This window comes from Thalassophryne amazonica, chromosome 21, assembly GCF_902500255.1.
Source record: "Thalassophryne amazonica chromosome 21, fThaAma1.1, whole genome shotgun sequence".
Lineage (NCBI taxonomy): Eukaryota > Metazoa > Chordata > Actinopteri > Batrachoidiformes > Batrachoididae > Thalassophryne > Thalassophryne amazonica.
This window is the reverse complement of record NC_047123.1, coordinates 29,641,250-29,663,183: the sequence shown is the minus strand read 5'-3', so window position 1 is coordinate 29,663,183 and position 21,934 is coordinate 29,641,250. Positions and strand designations below refer to the sequence as shown.

The 21,934-nt window shown below is 41.4% G+C and overlaps 1 protein-coding gene across 6 annotated transcripts in view; it reads right to left on the bottom strand.

Annotated features, from left to right (window-relative positions):
- The window catches only part of LOC117503615 (MAM domain-containing glycosylphosphatidylinositol anchor protein 2-like), a 325,073-nt gene that overhangs the window by 94,012 nt on the left and 209,127 nt on the right, over window positions 1-21,934 (bottom strand). For all 6 annotated transcript variants that reach the window (XM_034162876.1, XM_034162879.1, XM_034162875.1 and 3 more), the window contains exons 7-8: window positions 12,014-12,105; window positions 11,692-11,929 (exon numbers count right to left, since the gene is read on the bottom strand). In XM_034162876.1, coding sequence (XP_034018767.1) covers window positions 11,692-11,929; window positions 12,014-12,105 — 330 coding nt within the window. The remainder of the gene's footprint in view (window positions 1-11,691; window positions 11,930-12,013; window positions 12,106-21,934) is intronic.

Genomic DNA, 21,934 nt, shown 5'->3' with positions numbered 1-21,934 from the left:
ACCAGCCCAGGACCTCCACATCCAGCATGTTCACCTCCAAGATCGTCTGAGACCAGCCACTCGGACAGCTGCTGGAACAATCGGTTTGCATAACCAAAGAATTTCTGCACAAACTGTCAGAAACTGTCTCAGGGAAGCTCTTCTGCATGCTCGTCATCCTCATCGGGGTCTTGACCTGACTCCAGTTCGTCGTTGTAACCGATTTGAGTGGGCAAACGCTCACATTTGCTGCCGTTTGGCACGTTGGAGAGGTGTTCTCTTCACGGATGATGCGAAGGAGATGTGTTGCACTGCATGAGGCAAATGGTGGTCACACCAGATACTGACTGGTATCCCCCCCCAGTAAAACAAAACTGCACCTTTCAGAGTGGCCTTTTATTGTGGGCAGTCTAAGGCACACCTGTGCACTAATCATGGTGTCTAATCAGCATCTTGGTATGGCACACCTGTGAGGTGGGATGGATTATCTCAGCAAAGGAGAAGTGCTCAATATCACAGATTTAGACTGGTTTGTGCACAGTATTTGAGGGAAATGGTGATATTGTGTATGTGGAAAAAGTTTTAGATCGTTGAGTTAATCTCATACAAAATGGGAGCAAAACCAAAAGTGTTGCGTTTATATTTTTGTTGAGTGTATGTTACACCTATTAAAGACTGCCTTTTGAAGAAAAAAAGCATATAAGTAGCACTGGTGTATGAGTTGCACTGAAGCACAAGTATGGAAGTAAATCTGTGCCATTAGAGTTTGAATTTGAATTTTTATGGTTGAATTTTTTTTAGCATCAAAACCAGAGATTGAAGTTGAATTTCTAAGGTTTGTTTGCCTCAAAAACTTCAACCAAAAAAAAAAAATAAAATAAAAAATAAAAAATAAAAAATATTCCAACCCCCAAAAATTCAGCCTAAAAAAATTCAGCCAAAAAAAAAAACAAAACAAAAAAAAAAAAACAAATTCAACCTTAAAAATATTCAACCTAAAAAAAAAAAAAAAAAAAAAAAAAATTCAAGCACAATAAACAGAAAAGCAGGGAGAAGCAATCGATCTCTGTCTCAATCATCCAACATTTATGGAAGTAAATCTGTGACGTTGGATGATTGACACAGGGATTGCTGATCTATTTTTTGAGATGAATTTTTTGACGTTGAATTTTTTTTGAGGATGAATTTTTTTGAGGTAGAATTTTTTTATAGGCTGATTTTTTTTAGGTTGACGTTTTTGAGGATGAAATTTTTTTAAGGTTGAATTTTTTGAGGTTGATTTTTTTAGGTTGAAGTTTTTGAGGAGGAATATTTTGATGCTAATCAAATTCAGCCTTAGAAATTCAACTTCAAACTCTGATTTTGATGCTAAAAACATTCAACCTTAAAAATTCAAATTCAAACTCTGATGGCACAGATTTACTTCCATACACAAGTTGCTCTTTATTCTGTATGTGGAACTCACTTTTTAACAGCGTTTCCCTGGGGGCAAGTAAAAAAATGGACAGGAACACTGTAGCACATGTGCACACCACAGCATGTCCTGTTACTTAATATTAGGACTTTTAAATTCCCAAAATAAGCAAGATAGCTAAATAAATTTGCTTTGCGCAACATAATGGATGTTATTTGATGCAATGCTGGCTGACAGCTTTGGAAACACTACAAAAGAAATGCCCATTAAGTTTTTTTCTTGTTTGTTTTCAAAATCAGCACTATGCATTGTAACATATTTTATTTATTGGCATTTACTCTTTTAATATTGGAGGGTTTTTTTTTGTTGTTTAACCCCTTAACACCTATTGTCACATATATGCTACAATATTTGACTCAAATACGCAACATACCAAATTGACCAGTATGCCTGTTGTTGTAAATTTGCAACATACCATTATTATTATTATAACATTATAACATAAAGTCATTACCAAAATACCAAAATTACTATTTATTTTTTGTGCAACAGTGAAATTAATAATCTAACATTATTTACCATCTACTTAAAGGCAAAAACACACACAAAACATTTTTTATATACAGCTATATAAATTCAGGCATTAAGGGGTTAATATGTTGATTCCTGGGAAATGATTATTATTATTAAGCCTTAATTGGGGTAGCAAGTATGGACAATGAATGAATTATAATTAAAATACATGATTTTTCTGTATAAATCACACTGGATTAGTAAAAAACAAAACAAAACAAAACAAAACAAAAAACTAGTAAACAACAAAAACAAACTGATATTCTCTGGAAAATATGATACTTGTTGCATTTATCCCAACATGCAATAACATATCTGAGAAACAGATAAGCAATTATGCCTCAGTGATGAAAAATCAAAAGCAATACTTTTTGACAAATGCTGCTGTCGTTTGCACGGACGGGTGAACAATGGGTGGTTGGAGATAAGTCTTGGCTGAAATGACGCTTGGCACCAAAGGAGCTGCAAAAACGATCTCTGCAGAGACAATGATAACGGACACTCATTTCATTCTCATACATTTGCTGATTGCTATTCACACGGCGTCTCCGCTGAGCCGGCCAGGTGACACATTTCTTTTCCGGCACTTTTTTCCCCACCACCAAAAGCTACCTAGGGGTCCGGGCGGGGAGCGGTGAGCTTCCATTAGTGAGCGGAGGAGAGGTGCGTTCACCGCGTTGCCATCATTACACTTGGCCTCTCCACAGCCCGGATTAGGAAGGCAATTACAGTTGTCCACCTATTGGGTTTGGCAGCGCAAATACACACCATCAGCTGCCACCGCGTCTCTGCGCGCCTCACGGAAATGCAAACCGGCACACGTCCACACGGACGCGCGTTCTCCTCTCGCTAACTCACTCCATACATCATTCCTCACTCTGTCTTTCCAAGCGAACCTGCCGTCTCAGTACGCGAGACTGACCGCCGAGCACGCTGCTCGTCTTCACTGTGCTCTCATTGTGCCAAAACCATCCAAATGCCAGCTATGCCTGCGGGGCACGCCTGTCATGTGCGTATGCTTGTGTAACGGTGCAGCTATGTGGTTGCACGTGCTTGTTCTGCACGAGTTGTGTGCATTTGCCTGCCACCCGTGGAGCGATGCCACGCTGCGATCCTGTCCCAGTTGTTCGCTATTGTTGCACAAAAACACGCCGCGCGCCCAGATATTGGAGCCGGACCTCCTTGTTTGGCCTCGCAAACACGTCTCTGGGGTCTCAGCTGGAGTGATCCTCCAAGAGAGGGACTGGCGGAACCTTTCAGCGACATCCCGACGGGTGAAGCGGTGCAAAGTGAGCCGACTCGCGGATACACTTTGCATATTCTTACAGTTATGAGCCGGAGCGACGGGCACGGCCGTCATTAAGAATAAACAGCATCCCTGATGCTACCCACCTTCCCGGCCCCCGCCGCCCCTTCTTCATTTTTCAGTCAGCGCTGTGACATCACTTCCCGTCGCCATGGCAACACAGCTCTCACACTCGACTGTGCTGCAGCTCCCGCTGAGCGCCGATGCGCGAGTGTTCCGACAGCTGTGTGTGTGTTTACGCATCAAGTCTTTCCGGTGAGATTTTATGACTTATTTGGCGATCAGTCACACAGCGCCAGAGTGGATTCACACGGATGTGATGGTAGTGCGGCTGGCTTTCAGGTACATCAAACTCAAACTGCAGGCTCTGATTTTCTTTTTTGACATTTTCCATCATGTTGAGGAAGAGGACAACAAGTTTCCACGCTCGTGACACCAGTGAAGAAGACTTTTGTTGCCTTCGAAGTTTCATCATTAAGGTCATCCTGCACAAACCTGCCAGATGGTTCTATAACTCTGAATGCAACATCTATCGTTGTCATGTGGGAGATCTCTCGGGACAGCTGTTCGAGTTCACTTCACTGCTTTGCCCGGCCTGTTCCCAATCCTGGAATCTTCCACTTCCACGTGGGATTACTGTAGTCCTTCTGGAGCTCGTGATGCCAATTTTCTGTCATGCTTTGATGAGAGAAAAGTCACTTCAGAAAAATCACTTCAGCCTAAATGACTAAAATCCAAATCATCTTATCTACACCACAGGGTGTACCTGTCATGCAAGTATTAAGTTCTTCCCATGCGTTTTTACTGAGATATATCATGTTTCCCAGAGAAGTCACCTCTTCAGTATTAAAATATATGCTCTAAACCAGAAACTCTAATCAGCTCATCCACACCCTAGGATGGCGGTGTACCATCTTGTAAGTGTCAAGTGCCTCATGTATATTGTTACTGAAATATCTTGTTTCCCCAGAGAAATCATTGCATCAATAATATGTAAATATATGCTCTAAATAACACCAAAATCATATCAGCTCATCCACACCCTAGGATGTATACCTCTCTTGTAAGTGTCAAGTGCCTCCTGTATATTGTTACTGAAATATCATGTTTTTGCAGAGAAATCACTGCTTCATTAATATAGAAATATACGCACTGAATAATGCTAAAATATAATCAGCTCATCTACACCCCAGGATGTACCTCTCTTGTAAGTGTCAAGTGCCTCCTGTATATTGTTACTGAAATATCATGTTTCTCCAGAGAAATCACTGCTTCATTAATATAGAAATATATGCACTGAATAATGCTAAAATATAATCAGTTCATCTACACCCCAGGGTGTACCTACACTGCAAGTATCAACTGTGTGTACCTATGATGTAAATGTCAAGTGCCTCCATTATATTATTACTGAGCAATGTTTCCCAGTGAAATTACTTCTTCAGTAATATGCACAAAACAATGCTAAAATGTAAATCAGTTCATCTACATTACCACGGTGTACCTATGATATCAGTGTCAAGTGTTAACCATATATTGTTGAGCTATTATGTTCTCCAGAGAAATAACTTCTTCAGTAATATAGAAATATACACTAGACACTAAAGTATAATCAGTTCACCCACATCCCTATGGTGTACGTATGAGGTAAGTATCAATGGTGCACTGTCAGTTAAGGTGAGATAATGTTGCACAAACTCTGTACACAGTGGTAGACTATAGTAAAAAAAAAAAAAAAAACACAACCTAAAAATGAAGAAAACCATAAACCACAGTCTCCAGTTCCAGTTACCCAGCAACAATTAAACAGTTTCACCCCGAGGATGAGACGGGATGCAACAACCAGCTCTCTCTTTATTGGCATCAGTGAATTTTCCTGCTGAGACAAACACATCAGTGCTGTCAGCATCCATCAGGAACGATGGGAGAGTAACACACGGAACCATCGCTCAGATTACGGCGGCTCGTGTTGAGCCAGAGAGGGACAAACAGACAGGCTGGCGCATGAGGAGGAGGACAGGCAGGGACAAACCGGCACGCTGCACACTTCAGCTGACTCAGATGGGCTCCAGGACAACAACAGCAAAAACATTAACCATGCAAAATTGAATTGAGTGGTGTCAAACTGACAGCATGAGGGCCAGATACGGCCTGCTAGTGCAAAGATTACGGTCTGCGGCTTGACTCGTATATTGTGAGGGATTGAAGCGTGACGCTCTGATCGGTTGATATTATGTTCACCTCACAAGACACCCTCCTTTATGCCTACTGCCCACCTTTATGTTCAATTTATGTGCACTCTAGATAGCAATGACACATCGACGGTAGTTTTATGGGATAAGGAGGTGGGCTGCTAATATTTAAACCTTAGTTCGATTCCCGTCTACCGCTCTGTGGACTTGGCCAAGACACTTTCTCTGCACTGTCTCAGCACGCCTGGTTGTATATAGGCACCGGCCTTGACTGGGGAAGGAACTGCCTCCTGGTGTCCCACCCAGGAGGAAAATAGGATGCATCCGCTTCACGCTACGGTATCCGGGGCAGAGAACCAGCACCAACGGGCCTCAGAGTCTATTGGGGAATTATTTACTTTGGCATCCCCAAAGAGCATTTGTGCCAAGCTATAAGAAGTGACACAGCTCCAAATCTTGGTCTTTAAGGACCCTTAATCTGCCCAATTTTGTTGGGGGCTCGTGAAGACTAGAATTGGGAATCATTGATTTGGGATAATTATGAATAATTTCAGTTTTATAGAACAATTTTTCATTTTGTTGGGAATTTGTTGAAGAACATGATCTGGTTTCCACTGCTACACTGAATCAGTTACAAATGGGTTAAAATAAGGGCCTCATCTGGCCTGCAGGCCACCAGTTACCCAACCAAAAATTAGAGTATTTTGCTTAAATGCACTATGATTTAATTTTATTAGTGTGTAACTTTTGTTACTATTATTATACATACAACATACTAGAAGTGTCAAACCTTATTTTAGTCTTAAGCAGTGTTAAAATGACAATTAAACAAGTGATGCCTATTATACACACACACACACACACACACACACACACACACACACACACACACACACACACACACACACACACACACACACACACACACACACACACACACACACGTGCTAATGAGAGGATTAATCACCTGTTTTCTGACGGATGTTTACGGGATGTGTTTTGTTTCACACCACTAGCTTGTAACTCTCTGCAGCACTTAATCCTGACGGCGTCCAAAGGGAGCACGAGTGTTGTCTTTTCCAGTCCCCCCTCTCCCCAACACACACACACACACACACACACACACACACACACACACACACACACACACACACACACACACACACACACACACACACACACACACACACACACACACCAAAAAAAGAAGCAATTGCTTTGCCGTCACCAGAAGCCCCACTGAGAACCAAACACTCCTGATGTAACGAGCATGCACGATGGTAAATACTTGTGCAGAAGTGAAAAATCATGAAAGCTGCAATTTTCTTAAAAGCTAAAAGAGCGGCGGATAAACATTCGCTTTCATAAAGCTACAACTCAATGAGGCGTACTACGTGCACTAGAGGGAACATTTTTTATTGCGCAATAACTTCATTTTGTCTCATTTGTGTGTTGCCTGTTGTATGTCTTCAGGATGGTCCAACAATTCTGTCTATTTTTTCCACTGTGCAGTCACATGGAATCATGAGGTCACTAGATAAAGGTGTTTAGCAATGTAGACCCAAGTGTTTAAATCTATAATGTATGAATAACTGTTGTGAAAGTTTGATGTCCATTTTTGTCCTTTAAAAATCCTTCGCTCATTTGTTAAATGCGTTTCTTGTCAGCTGATGTTCAACAAGTCTGTCGGAAAGTTTTGTGCATGCTCAAAACTTTAAGTGGACATCAGATGGAGAGCTCCCCGGTGGTTGACCATTTGTTTGCCCCTTTGTCCTGTACTTATTGTTATGCTTGCCAGTGGTCATCCAGTAGATGCTAGTTTTAGTCGTGCATTATCAGTTTGCTTTCTGGTCATATCTGAAATTGCAGCACACCCACATTGGGTGGTGGTCCACTCATTCCAACAGAGCCCCAAATCCACTAGAGACCAATGTATTCTGCGATTTTTGCCACCAGACAAATCATTTTAGTCCATTACTAATCAGTTAACTCCAGTGGTGGTCAAGCAATTAATGCACTTGGTTCCAGTTTCCGGTTTGAGGCAACCCCTGCCCGTTCTCCATGGAATGTGGAGTTGCATTAGGAAGGAAATCTGGTGTACAACTTGTGCTAAGTTAACACACAGATCCACCTCGGACCCCAAGTGAAGCACAGGAGAAGCCGAATGGACTTACTTTACTAAACAGTTTACTCAATCCATTGGTTTAGGGCGCTCATGCTTCCTGGTTGCCTGGTTGTCTTTGGTACTCTGTCTCTTCAAAGCACCCTTGGGTACCACTGGAATGTTACTTTGGGGGACTTATCACTACGGTATTTTGGCCAAGTAACGCATTTCTCTGGGCATGATCCAGCAAGCAGGTTCCTCAGTGCTGATGACCCCAGCAGCTGGAGAAGGCAAAGGGGTCACCTACGTTCCACCTGGCTGTGACTGATAGACTGATAGAGGTGGTGATGGACTTGTCTGCCTGGGTAGTTGGTATCCAGGGCCAAAGACGGTTCCCTGGTATAGTGGACGAAGTGTTTCGTGGTACTAGTGTGTGGTCCCAGACCTGATCTGACCTCCTCTCTTCAGGTAGAGCAGGCGGAGGAACAAAAACCAAGTTTGAGTTAAAAATAACACAACAGCATTGCAGGCTTTCTTTAAGGAAACCGTTCTGTCACATCCAGCTCGAGCAGCAGGAAACATAACTGGCAGAAGCACTGTTCAGCATCTCATTTCTGGTGACAGAAACAGCCTGGTTTAAAATGCAACACTTTCACAATATTGCACGCGCGCACATCTGAGTGGAACAATGACATCTTAAGGAGCAATCACATCTGAGCCTTAAGAAAACCTTTCATTTCATGTGATCACAAAAAAGTCCCTCAATTTCTCATTTATTTCTTCTGTCAGACGGCAGCCTTTTTTTTTTTTTTGGAGACATTAAGGATGTGTGCTAATGCATTTGTATTGCTCTGACACTCCAAAGGACGATGCAGCACTACTTAAAAGACAATGAGGAACCAGTCCTGGCAGGTGCGATTGATCTCACTATTTCATAGCTCAGGGATTATCAAAGGATTACCTAACAATAATTACGTACCCAAGGCTGACACGCTGCTTTCGTGTTGGCACCAAGAGTCGCAGTGAGACTTGCGCTATTGTGGGGTGGGGGAGGCAGGTGGCTAGCCGAGCGGATCAAATGGCTGTTTGCTAGTATGTCAAAGGGAGAACAAACGTACTTGCAACCTCGAGATGACAAACATCACACAACCCAAAAAGCCACTTATCGCTTGCAAACACATGCAACTAAACCCCGAGCAAAAGCAGATAGTGCTCATGCCAGCAGCCTATGGGAATCCCAAAGGCGGGAATCTGGAAATCGGAGTATCACTGGAGATTGCTAATCATGGCGTCTCAGACGCAGAGTTGATCACACTACAACTCCGGTGGGATCAGTGGGTGAACAAGTATGGCGGAGCTTCAGCACATAATTTGTTGTTTGGTGTCACGTTGCAGATAAGAACTGGGGAAGTATAGAAATATAAACTCATGCCGTGTGTTTGGGTTTTATGATGTGGTTCACGTTAGACCAAAAAAGAAGATGTGGTGGTGGTGGTATCTTGCTAGTTAGGCGTTGGTGCATGCCCTGGTGCCATGTGCAAGTGTTATTCTAGCACTACTCAAAGGAACCCATTCGTGGTCTTAGATCACTGGTTAGTGCACAAGCCTCACAAACATACAGTACCACAGGAAGCAACAGCACCCCAAAGACTTGGACCATCCTTCTCCTGCAACGATATTGGTATCACCTAGCACCTTTGTCCAGCAATCTTCCTGACTCCATAAACTCTTCCCAGGTATTGTTCGATCTCCAAAGCCGAATGGATAGTCTGAAAGTCAGTTATGTTTTAATGCCATGCTTAAAAGAACTATGTAGACCAGGTAGCTCAGGCGGATATTTTGCTACCCATATGGAGACCTGGGTTCAATTCACGGTTACACTCCCTGTCTATGTCTTTGGAGATCCAATCCCAATAAAATGAAGGGAAAGGGCAATGTGGTAGGGTGAAAGGACAGTATTGGGATTGGGCCTTAACCTTCATTGTCCCACTCCACCCAGCTGGAAATGGGTAGCAGCCTTAGCGGAGGAAGTAACGTACATTTAAGTAGTTTCATGAGAGATTCAGGGCATAGAATCCTGGGATAAGCACAGGCATCAACGGGCCTCAAGGCCTATTACAGGACTTACCAGTTGTACTTCTAAAAACTGCAATCATGCAGTTTTGTTGAGACAGTGGGTTCAAAGGTTGTGTTATTAACATGTTATTACCATGCTGTGCACAAATGTTAGAACAGTGAGAGCAGCCCATTGAATGGATGGATGATGGATGGAGTCTGTTTGAGTTTCACATGAACCAGTCATTCTAGTGATTTGATAGCTGTGCTGCAATACAAATATAGAAAAAGTTAAATTTAAATGGAAGGAAAGACAGAAAATCCAAAATGTTTTTCAGCCTTTTGACCTAAAAAGTTTTCACATCAGTTATCTCATAACGATAAGGTAATTTATTGCGTTTTATGCTCTAAAATGAATCATTTGTGCACACAAATGACTTATGTGAGCCTGAAATATTAATCTGGGCACACAATTTAACAGCAAGTTATGTTCATTCCATGAGTTTAGTTCACTGTGGAACACTGATGTTAAACACAATTTTGTAGGATGACAATTTAGAACAAAGCAAAAGTGTAATAACTTATTATACCTGCATTATTAAAAATCAAATGAGACTTATTTTTGCACTTTCTTCCTTAACTTTCCAACTGATTGGACACACCAAAGTTGTTTTCCGCCCCCCACCAAGACAAGAGGCAGTAAATAATAAGTGTGCACGAATTATTAATTCAAGACCACAAATTATAATTTTAAGAGCAGACATTAAAGTCACATGTGATGTACTTCTACATAAAATGGGATATTTGCACAGGATTGTCATTGCCCTCCGATGACCTCAGTGATGTCAGACACAGAGGAATTGTCATCCAGGCGAAACGTAGGAGTACCATTGGCCATACGCAGCTGCAGGGGTCTTCACCACCCAGGCACCTGCGTTGGGTACCAGGAGTACCCGAGGATCTTCCAAAGAGACTAAGCACCAAGGACATTTAGTTATCGCCCACGATTCAAAATCATGCATTAAGACAAGAAGCACTAAGCCCTTAAAGATCTGGACCTTTGTTCTTCTGCAAGGATGCAGAAGAACCTAACGCAGCTGCCGGGGTCTTCAAAACCTAGGCACCTGCGTTGGGTACCAGGAGTACCCGAGGATCTTCCAAAGAGACTAAGCACCAAGGACTTTTAGTTATCGCCCATGATTCAAAATCATGCATTAAGACAAGAAGCACTAAGCCCCTAAAGATCTGGACCTTTGTTCTTCTGCAAGGACGCAGAAGAACCCAACACAGCTGCCGGGGTCTTCACCGCCCAGGCACCTGTGTTGGGTACCAGGAGTACCCAAGGATCTTCCAAAGAGACTAAGCACCAAGGACATTTAGTTGTTGCCCAAGATTCAAAATCATGCAGTAAGACAAGAAGCTCCAAGACCCTAAACATTTCGACCGTTGTTCTTCTGCAAGGACATCGGCATCACCAAACACCTCTGTCTAGTGATCTCATGATTCCATAAGGTCTTTCCAGGCATCTCCCCATCTCAAATGTCAAGGACCCAGAGACATAAATGTCACTGCTGAGAAGATTCTGCATAAATCACACCATCATCCACAAAGTCAGGCACCCAAGCTACTGTGTTGGAGCCATGCTGAAAAGTAAACACAAAAACTTTGGACTATTCTAGGGTAACTTAATTACAATGACAGCAAAATCTGGCCAATATTTTAGCTTACCATTAAAAATTTGCTCTGCATGTAATTACATCACCATAAAATTACCCATATTTGACACGTCAAAGTACAGCAGTACATGTTTCACCGTGACTTTAATTTGCAAGAAAAAAATCCATAATTTATGCCTTTTCTAAAAAAAATTTCCCAACAATACAGCTGTTTGTCTGGATCATCACTACCACTTATGGTAATATTTTAGTCAGTTAAGTTCATCGCTGAAATTTGGCGCCTTAATCACTGTCTAAAATCTGTTTGAGTCTTGTGTTGGGACCATGCGTGGGTGTATGTGCTGGGGGAGGTGTGTAGATGCTACACTGACACAAAGGGGTGTGAGGCTCACCAGTTGTGGAGGAGATATTGACGTCAATGCTGATCTCAGGTATGCCTCCACCTTTCAGTGCCGCCACACACGTATACGTGCCAAAGTCGGTGAACTTCAGGTCAATGATGTCCAGGTTGGTGGTCCCGGGGGAAATATCGGGGTCCGTCTGGGTGATGACCATGCGCTCTGAGCTCCGCAGCGCTCGTCCGTTCTTCAGCCAGCTGAATGTGAGCTCCTCTGGTGGTGTCGCCTCCACCTACGATGCAATGAACCCCGGTATTTGTGTTAAACTACTAAAATGTGACTCAGACCATTTACTCTGTCTACAGTCTTGATATACCTGACATGATATTTTGACTTCCCGACCAATCTGGATGTTGTCGTCATTGTGGTAGGGGTCGGGAGTGATCCAGAATCTGCCCTTTTTCAGTGCTGAGAAGAGAAAATGCATTTTAATAGATTACTATTTATGCAAATTCAAGATACAGTAAAAGCGACGAGCAACATGTGGTGGAAGGTGGCAACAACATGTTCACATTGGATGTTGCCCCACATGGGAAACACTAAAACCCTTTTCTATCTGGCTGATGCTGCTGCTCCACCAACATATATTTACAGTGTACAATACAAATCAAATGAATTACCAGCAGTAGCTTTACACATTGAACTTTACTACCTGCAGCAGTCATTATTTCAAGTGTAGATTCAGAAAATTATGGGCCCGACAGTCCCAAGCTTTGTGCAGGCAGTCCAATGGCACAACAGGTGGAAACCCTGAAAAGTCAAGTGCAAGAGGGCATGAAAGGCTGATAGTGATATTTGTTTGAATTACTGCCTTGCCATCAGGCAGAATACCTCAAAGGTAAAAATAAATAAATTAAAAAATATGTAATCAATGAGAGAGGAATGTATTTGGATTTGTTAGTCCAACTGATACAGTTAGGTGTCATCAGCATAACAGGAGATATTTAGTGTGCAATATCAGCAAACGACATAACTTAAATGGAACATATATCAACAGAAGAGAGGCTTTAGAATGTGACCCTGTGGAAATCTAAAAACACTAAGGTTCTGTTTGTTCACTGCAACAAAACAAAATGTGCCACATAAATATGGCAAAACCAGAAGATTACATTCACGAAGGGACAAACCCTCGTTTCAAGACGGAGACGGAGTCAGAATGGCTGAGCAATGCGCACAGAAGTTAATTATTTAAGGATTGCTGCAGAATGAGAGGAAAAACAGGAAATACATCAGACAATCTTGAGCCATGTATTTTGCTATGAAGAAAACTCCTGATTAAAGCAATACTTGCCTAATTCCAAGCGACATGTCAGGGGCGGATCTAGGTGGTGGTGGTGGGGTCGGGGGGTTGCCTCTAGGGCATGCTCCACTCTCAGAAAGTTTAAAAATAATACAGATTTATTCTTGCATTCTGAGGTAATCTGGGAAGATAAATACCGACTCGCTAGTCATCATTTTTAATGCACAATTTATATTTTAAACACTGGAAAACTTATTTTTGCATGCAGCAGCGTTCATCAGTGAGCCTTTGTTATGTGAGACCTTTCCCATAATTTACTCCACCTTGGGTTGGCAGTTCAAGGGGGGGTAGGAGGGGGTGCAGTCCCTTCAACCCCCCCCCAGATCTGCCACTGCAGGTAACTTCAACCACACCTGCTCCAAATTTTCATCATACATCCAGCAGATGGCAGTGTTTGCCAGGTGGCTTCAGATTCACAGAATATTAGCTAACAAAGCAAAATATAAGTTTGTTTTAATCCCAAAGTTCATCACAGTTTAATGAGTCTATGCCCTTTTAATTTAGACACATAAAAGATCACAGTGCTTATTGTTATCTTGTTAAACTGGAAGGGGGGGGGGGGCTCATTAATTCATCAATCTGTTCGTTCGCTGACTGCATTTTACAGGGTACATGGCGAGGATTTAGGAAATGATAGATGGGTTTGAACTGAAGGTTTTAGGATGCATGTGCACAAACTCACATATGTGAAATTGGAACGATATCTAAGCAAATATCCACAGTTTCTAATCTAGTTACATTTGCAAACTCCATTTCAGAGTGTATCTTCTTTGAAAGCAGGAAAGGAGATGATTTCATTACAAAAACATGCTGTATTGGTTCCAAACCCTCTGCCTATCATTTATTTATATCTTCTCAGCAAAAAAATCAAGAAGAAGAAGACAAAAACAGCTGACGGCACTGTAGAAATCTTTTCATCCAGCATTTCCCGAGCGACATCATCGCACTCAGCTTGGTACAGGTAAAATGAAAACAAAAAAAAACCTTGCGTGTCAGGATTAAACACAGGAAATTGAATGTGCACAAACATCAGGATGCCTGCAGAGCTGAGGGTTTTGGGGGGGAGGGGAGCAGCATGTGCTGCTTTGACACCCTCCCTCCACCTTGTGTTTGAAATCAGTGTCGACACGCGCAGGAACCTTTTTCCGAGACATGTCACAAACAAATATTAGCATCCCGTCAAATACCGGCGTGCATTTGCATCAGCGTGTGCACCTACTTGTTTTCTTATTTTTCTTCTCCAAGGCGGCACACATCAATCATTTTCTAATTCAATTGCACCTTAAAGGAAAATGACCATTAACATAATATGACATTCAGCATATCTGTGACCTTTACAGATGCGACGGTAACACAAGTTATTAAAAGATACCCATGTTCATTTCCCTTCTGCGTTCATGTCTGCATCACCTCTAGCACGCGTCGCATGTTTGGCAAAATTGAATTTTCTGCAGGGCCGACATACACGATGTGTCGTGCAGCCTGCAGAGCGACCCATTAAATGAGGGCGCATATTTCTCTCAATCAAAATGTCACAGAATGAAAACACTTCGGCGACAGAGTCGCGGCTGTATCTCGACAGTCTGAAAAGGCTTTTGTGTCTCAGCCGAGCCTGTCGCTGGGATCGCGGCCTATTATCTCAGCCGGTGTGTGCCGCAAACTCCTTCCCTGCATATCTGCGAGTGACCGCACTGTCACCGGTGACGACGGATAAATACTTGAATTCGCCACTTTGCTTGGCTGCACTATATTTTCCTCTCGACTTCCACTGCGCCGGGTACTTTATCATGGAGTTGCATCTGCGGCAATGTGAGGCCCGATTTCATAAAATGCCATGTGAGAATATGACCGCAGGTAATTACACTCAGATCACTTGCTTCTGCAAATTCTGCAAACAATGACACAAAGAGTGTAATGAAAGCAATAAAACACTCGCAGATACTCTGGAGGGGGAAAATGTACATAATTCAAGCCCGAAAAGATTGTTATTTGGAGCACTAATGACCCTTCATTTGGGGAAAAAAAATTATTTGCTACTGGTTTACATTAGTAGTTGCAATTTATGAAGTCATGGAAAGCAAGCGCTCAAACTCTAGCAAATTTTCAAGTGTAAATAAACGGGCAGACTTCAGCCAAGGTCAAACAATTATGCAATTTTATTTATGGATCAGATTAGGTTTGCATTTGTTTTTCTTACAATAAAGCACTTCATTAAAGCTACAGTGTGTAGGATTTAGTGTCCTCCATAGTGCAGTGGATAACTGAGAAAATCCACCAAATTTGGCACAAATACACCTTAGACATTACCCTTTTGAAAAGGCAGGGTGTCCACTTGAATATTCAATAGGCATTCAGGTAGGGGTCAATTAAAGAATTACACAGGGGTCAAAATTTAAAAATGCTCCAATCATATTTAAAACTATACCAGATTATTTGTCTGATCATAGAGATTCCAAAAAGGTATAGATTGGACTATCTGTGATTGAATTCTATGGCATTATGGGGTAAAAACTGCAAAAACTGTGACAAAAGCTAATTTCAGTTTGTACAGGGGTCAAAAGTTAAAAGATAAAGTTGCTCCAGTTTTTTTAAAAAGTGATGCAAATTATTGTTTGAGCTAAAGGGTTTCATAAATAGTATAGTTTTGACTGTGCTGAATGTTTGGTGTCCACAGTAAAAGGTGAAACAATGTGGACATCTTGGATTCAACGCATATAACATATGCTACCCTGTAACATGAAAACTAAGCATGACAGATGGTGCAAAATATTCCTTTTTAAAACTCTATTAACTCAACCAATCATTTGCATCACTTTTCACCAAAACTGGAGCAACTTTAACTTTGGACCCCTGTACAAAGTGAAATTGATCTTTCTCACCATGTTTGGTATTTTACCCCATAACGCCACAGAATTCACTCATGGATAGTCCAAACTATACCTTTTTGAAATCTTTATGATCAGACAAATAATATGGAATACCTTTCAATATGATTGGAGCATTATTAAATTTGGACCCCTGTGTAATTCTTCAATTGACCCTTACCTGACTGCCTGTTGAAAATTCAAGTGGACACTCTGCTTTTTCAAAAGAGTGATGTCTAAGGTGTATTTGTGCCAAATTTGGTGCTTGCATCACTATTTGAAGGATTCCTCTGTAAATATTCTCTTATTTGCTGCACTACGAGTGGTAAGGTTGTAAATTACATTATTCTGACATTTTCTCTTCATTGGTGACAGGGATTCATCCATTGGCTGATAAACAATATGTGCAATCCTCCCTTTCAGAAACAACAAAAAACAAACAAAAAAACAAGATGAAGTAGGTCCCTCTTGGGCTACTCTACCAACATGGCCGCCTTCGTGAGGTGGCCTACTACCATGTAGACATGAAGTGCTGATTCTGAGTTCATGGAAAACCTCCTTGTTGCAGGTATTATACACAAAGGAATAGATGGTTATAAATTCTATAAGCAATGTCTGCAAATAAACGGCCCTAAATCCTTTATCTCGTTCTCAAAGTGTAGTTCACTGTAATAGATTTGGATACTTATTTAGGTTCATATGAAATTTCACGAGTTCACTTAAAGCTATTTGTTTCTGTTGAGCATGTAGCTTCATGGGATAAGGAGTTGGGCTACCAGTGTACCCAGCTGTAAATGGGTACCGGCTTGAGAAGTAGCCTATATCGGACCACGCCCCAATCTAGGGGGAGTTGCAGACTCTCATCCACGTCATGCTGTGCAGTCTATGGTTATGCACAGGGCCAAATGGACCTCACAACCTGTATTGGTCTTATTTCCTTACTGCCCTCTAGTCTCAGCACCGCATAGCGGGTGATTTTATCTGTTTTTGGCTGTCACCATGGTAACACTTTGGTTTCTGACGGTCTTCCATTAGCACGTACAGAGTCTTGAATCCTGCAAACAGTTTGATGCAAACTGTTTCGTTCCTCAAGATATGTGGAGATTTGTCAAAAACCAAACAAATGCAAATAAACTTCTTGAGTATGGTGTTATACTGACACAACATTAATTGCATTGTAAATTTGCAATATCTGAAGTTGTGTCATTTCATAGTTTTGGTATTAGTTTTGACTTGACATGTATTTATTTTGCTGTTTTAATAATTCATTAGTTTTTCGTTGAGTGTTGTAGGAGCATTTTTATTTATTTGTTGAGGAATTTTTCCATATTTCTGTACTTGTCATACTTTTACATTTTTCATTTTTTAATAAGTCTTGGTGTCTGCTGCAAATCAAATTTCCTTCGGGGTGGAAATAAATGTGAAGTTACTGACAGTTTTAGTTCTTTGCGATGTATTTAATAGCCTAAATTGAATTGCCAAGAATCGTAAACATTTAGAAGAGCATTCTTATCACTTATCATGGTGAGGAACTTTTCCATCCATTACACCAATATGCAAAAAAAGGCTTCAGCCTTCTTTTACTCGCTTTCAAAACAAGTTGTCTGTGTATCTCATTTATCAGCTTCCCACTCACTATTCCAGCTTAGTCCCAACCGACTCCCAAAGTGTGCTGCTCATCACTTTCTGAGCGGGAGGTAAATACGGCAAGAAGACAAATCTGCTCATCTGGGAGGTCGCTGTTCCAGATATGAGTGAATTTTTAATTTCCCTCAATGCTAAATACAACCTTGCAATTTTATGTAACAACAAACCAATAGTATCAGCAGAAAACCTATACAGTGGCAAGGTTGCATCACTCCCCCTTCACTTACATATTTCAGAGTTTGTCCAGTTGAATTAAACTGTGAATCAAATATGTAATTGTTTTCAACAAACATGTAAAAGCCTTAATTAAATCCTGAGAAGATAAAGACCGCTCATTATGTAGGCTTTTAAATAGTGTTGCGTCGCTCTGCCTTGAACTGGACGGGTCTGAAATATACAGTCGAACGTTGCGTAATGGCTGAAATGCTTCCAACTCCATCAGAACCTGGTAGACTGCTTCCTCTGGGTTCGGAACAGGTTTGCACCCCAACTGATGGCATTCAGTTATCTTGAGATCTTGCTCCTGACTTAGGTTAAAACTGAGACAGATCCACAGTAATCTGGGGGTGTTGCTTTTGATTGATGTGGCAAAGGTCAGCTCAGGTAGCCTACACCTTGCTGCCCGTTGTTGGAGTTGATGCCCATCCTCTTAAACGTATCTATCTGCTGTAGCCAGGCAAAATGTGGGCGTCGCCTCAGCGGGGTCCTTAACCCTGAGGTCCCGTCGTGCTATATCATGCCCAGAGAAAGCACCATGTGGCCAAAATGTCATAGTTGATGGACCTTCACCCTGAAAGTAATGCTAGTCTTGTCAGATTCAAAGACATCCAAACACATCTTGTTGTTGCCTTACATCATTCTGGCAAGAAGGAGCTGAATCAGAAGGCAGTTCTTTTGATTTTCCAGTACATGTTTGGTTCCATCTCCACCTACAGTCAAGAACTTTGGAAAGAGCTTGAAAAGGCTCTTCATAGGATGGTGGGACTGACCTTACCAGTGGAGTGAGATGTTTTGATGTTTATGTCATGAGCTAGACCACCTATGGGTATCATAGGTAAATTCTTGTCATTGCTTTGGATGTGGTATACATGTCTAAAGTTGATGGTTTGGCATGAAAATCTTGGAGAATTTGTTACATAGAACTTGCCCACCATGATGATATCTGCTGTGGAATAGTGCTAGAAGAGCTGTTTCAGACATTTAATTGTCATGTCTCCAGAATGCCATACTTTGGATGTATTTCCAAGTATTTCCAGCCCAGAAATGATGACATTGTTGACCCAGAATCAATACTTGGGCTATCATTGGGTGCACCAAGTCCAGAAGGGATACATCAGCCAGGGATTGAAGGATATGGTGCCTCATATGCGTACTCATTATATTCCTTCTCTACATTTTACTGAGAAATCCTCCTCGCAAAGTGGTAAAACATCTTCAAGACTAAACAAGAATCCATCTTCTTTCAACAAAGCTTCGAGTATCATCTCAAAAGTCTAAAACAGACTTGTTAAGAACAAACTTTTGGATATATAGTAGTGGAGTTGGGGTCCTCTGGTTAAGTGGAATGTTGAGGACCCCAGCAGCTGAAGAAAGCCAGAAGGACTTCCATATTTCATCTGGCTGCAGCAGATAGATGTTAACCTTCGAGAGGTGTCTGTCTGGGCAGTTCTATGGTGGGGGGATGCGGTAACATGGCGCACCAAAGCATGCCCCGAGACACAACTTGAAGAGGATCAGGTCGATTACACACAATATCACCTGGATACTATACTGTCAACAAGATCGAGTTCCAAGTAAGCACTGACAAATACATGCATATTTTAAGCTTTTGCCCAGCACATTCAGAAATGATAAGGTCCAATAACCTTCAGGTACTATTTATAAACTCTCATGCTGAAAGTTTGGCAATGCATGATCACTTCTGTGTCAGTCCATGCTGAGTATACTACCCAATTACCATTTATATAGTGTTCTCCAGCCACTTGCATATTTATTATTAGCAAGTTCTAATCTGATTACTCATACAGGGGAAAAAAAGACAATTATGGTCTATGCTGACCTGTACGCTCACCCATCAGTTTTTAATATCTATGATAATAGCAGCATGGGTAGGAGAGTTACTGTATCATCATCCTGATCACTCTATGTGAAAATCAGCCAAAAAATAAAAAGTACCAGAGTGTCCCAGATATCCACATCCATCTCTGACAATTTGTGTTGAATTTAAAATCAGACAAGGCCGTAGTACCCATGGGGATGAAGATGTACAGTAAATACTGCGGCTATCTGACATTTAACCCAATGATCTTGACCTTCACGCAAATAACTGGGTAATTTTCTGCCACATTCAGTTGAAATCAGGTTCAATTCTCTCAGGGCAATTTTGGAATCAACCTTCACTGACATACCAAATTTGGCAAAACTCAGCAAAAGGATCCTAGAAAGAATAGGTCAGCAGTCAGAAATAACCTTGGCCTCAGTGTTTTGTCTTTGGTAGATTTGACATTGCCTGGACAATTTCAGAATCCAGCTGAATATGTGTGGCACATTTGGTGCCAATCAGAGTGAATAACTTAAATTTGCCCAGTTTGGTTGACATCAGAATATATATATATATATATATATATACACACACAAGAGGCAGTATGCATGGCAGAAAAAAGAACACATCATTCCAAGAAAAACACATGCTACCTACAGTAAAATTTGGAGGTAGTTCCATCATGCTGTGTGGCTGTGTGGCCAGTGCAAGTGCTGGGAATCTTGTTAAAGTTGGGGGTCACATGGATTCCAGTCAATATCAACAGTTTCTTGAGAACAGTGTTCAAGAATCAGTGACAAAGCTGAAGTTGCGCCGGGGCTGGATCTTTCAACAGGACAATGACCCTAAACACTGCTCAAAATCTACTCAGACATTCATGTAGAGAAACAAGTACAACGTTCTGAATGGCTATCTCAGTCCCAATGAATATTACTGAAAATCTGTGGTGTGATTTTAAGCAGGCTCTCCATGCTCGGAAACCAACAAACCTGAGATGTTTTTTAAAGCAGAATGGTCCAAAATACGTTCAATCAGAATCCAGACTCTCATTGGAAGCTATAGGAAGCATTTAGAGGCTGTTATTTCTGCAAAAGGAGGATCTATTAAATACTGATGTATTTTTTTTCTGTTGGGGTGCCCAAATTTATGCACCTGTCTAATTTTGTTTAAAGAATTATTGCACACTTTCTGTTCATCCTAGAAACTTCATTTCACTTCTCAAATATCACTGTGTTTGTCTGCTATATGATATATTTAACTGAAATTGCTGATCAAACAACCAATGATTTATAAAGGAAAATCATGGAAACCATCACACAACTGTGTGTGTGTGTGTGTGTGTGTATATATATATATATATATATATATATATATATATATATATATAATTTTGACCACTGTTGGAAATGACCAAACCCCCTACAGAGCAATTCTGGTGTTAAACCACAAACACACACCAACGTTTTTGGAACTTGGCCCAAGCTGCTTGTAGAAGTAGTGAAGGAAACAAACAAAAATGTTCCTCAAATTTTCATAGAATTTAGATGGAAACATTTTAGGTGCAGTGCAGGAACTCGTGTATATTAGTTTTTCCGTGCTTCATGGGGTGCAAAAGCAAATTGTGCCAGATGGAGTTTCACAGAGTGAAACCAACGATCCATAACTGACACACCAATTTAGATTCTGTAACCGCTTGCCGAAACTGTTAAACCTGGAGGACAAAATGTCTGATTACATCTCAGCAGTCATTTCCTTTCGCTACTCCCCCCGCCACCAAACATTTTGTCTTGGTGACTCAGCTTTCCTTCATTTCCACACAGCGCGCTCAGTGTAAAAAGGGGAAAAAACTAAAAAAAAAAAAAAAACAGCCATTGCTGCATATGTGCACTCATGCATTTTTCAAAATTGCTTTTCTCCCTGCCAAACCTGCTTTCCTGCCGTTTTATCCGACTATAAATATTGAATAGCCAATAGGCATTCCTGTAAATCAACTACATTTGTGTACATGAGAGATAAGTGGGCATTACCGCGCTCGGTAAATTGCTGGACAGGTGCAGCGACTAAAGTGGTGCCTACTCCGTTATGCACGGTGGAGAATTCAAGCTGGCGGTTTCTTAAAACTGCAGTTTGTGAGGTGACGAGTGCACAGTCTGGATACATTATAAGGCGACGGTGTGATGGAACTCATCCTTCCCTGTTTCTGATAACCAATTCCCAGTAAAGGAAACATGAATTTTTCAAGAGTGCTTGCTTGGAAACAGAATTTTTCCATTTGCTGTGGAGGAAAACTGTGCCACATGTGTCTCTAAATATGATTACATAATTCCCACAGCGTCATTAATATCTTAAAGAAGCTTTATTGGCTGGAGTTTGGAGTCTGGAAAT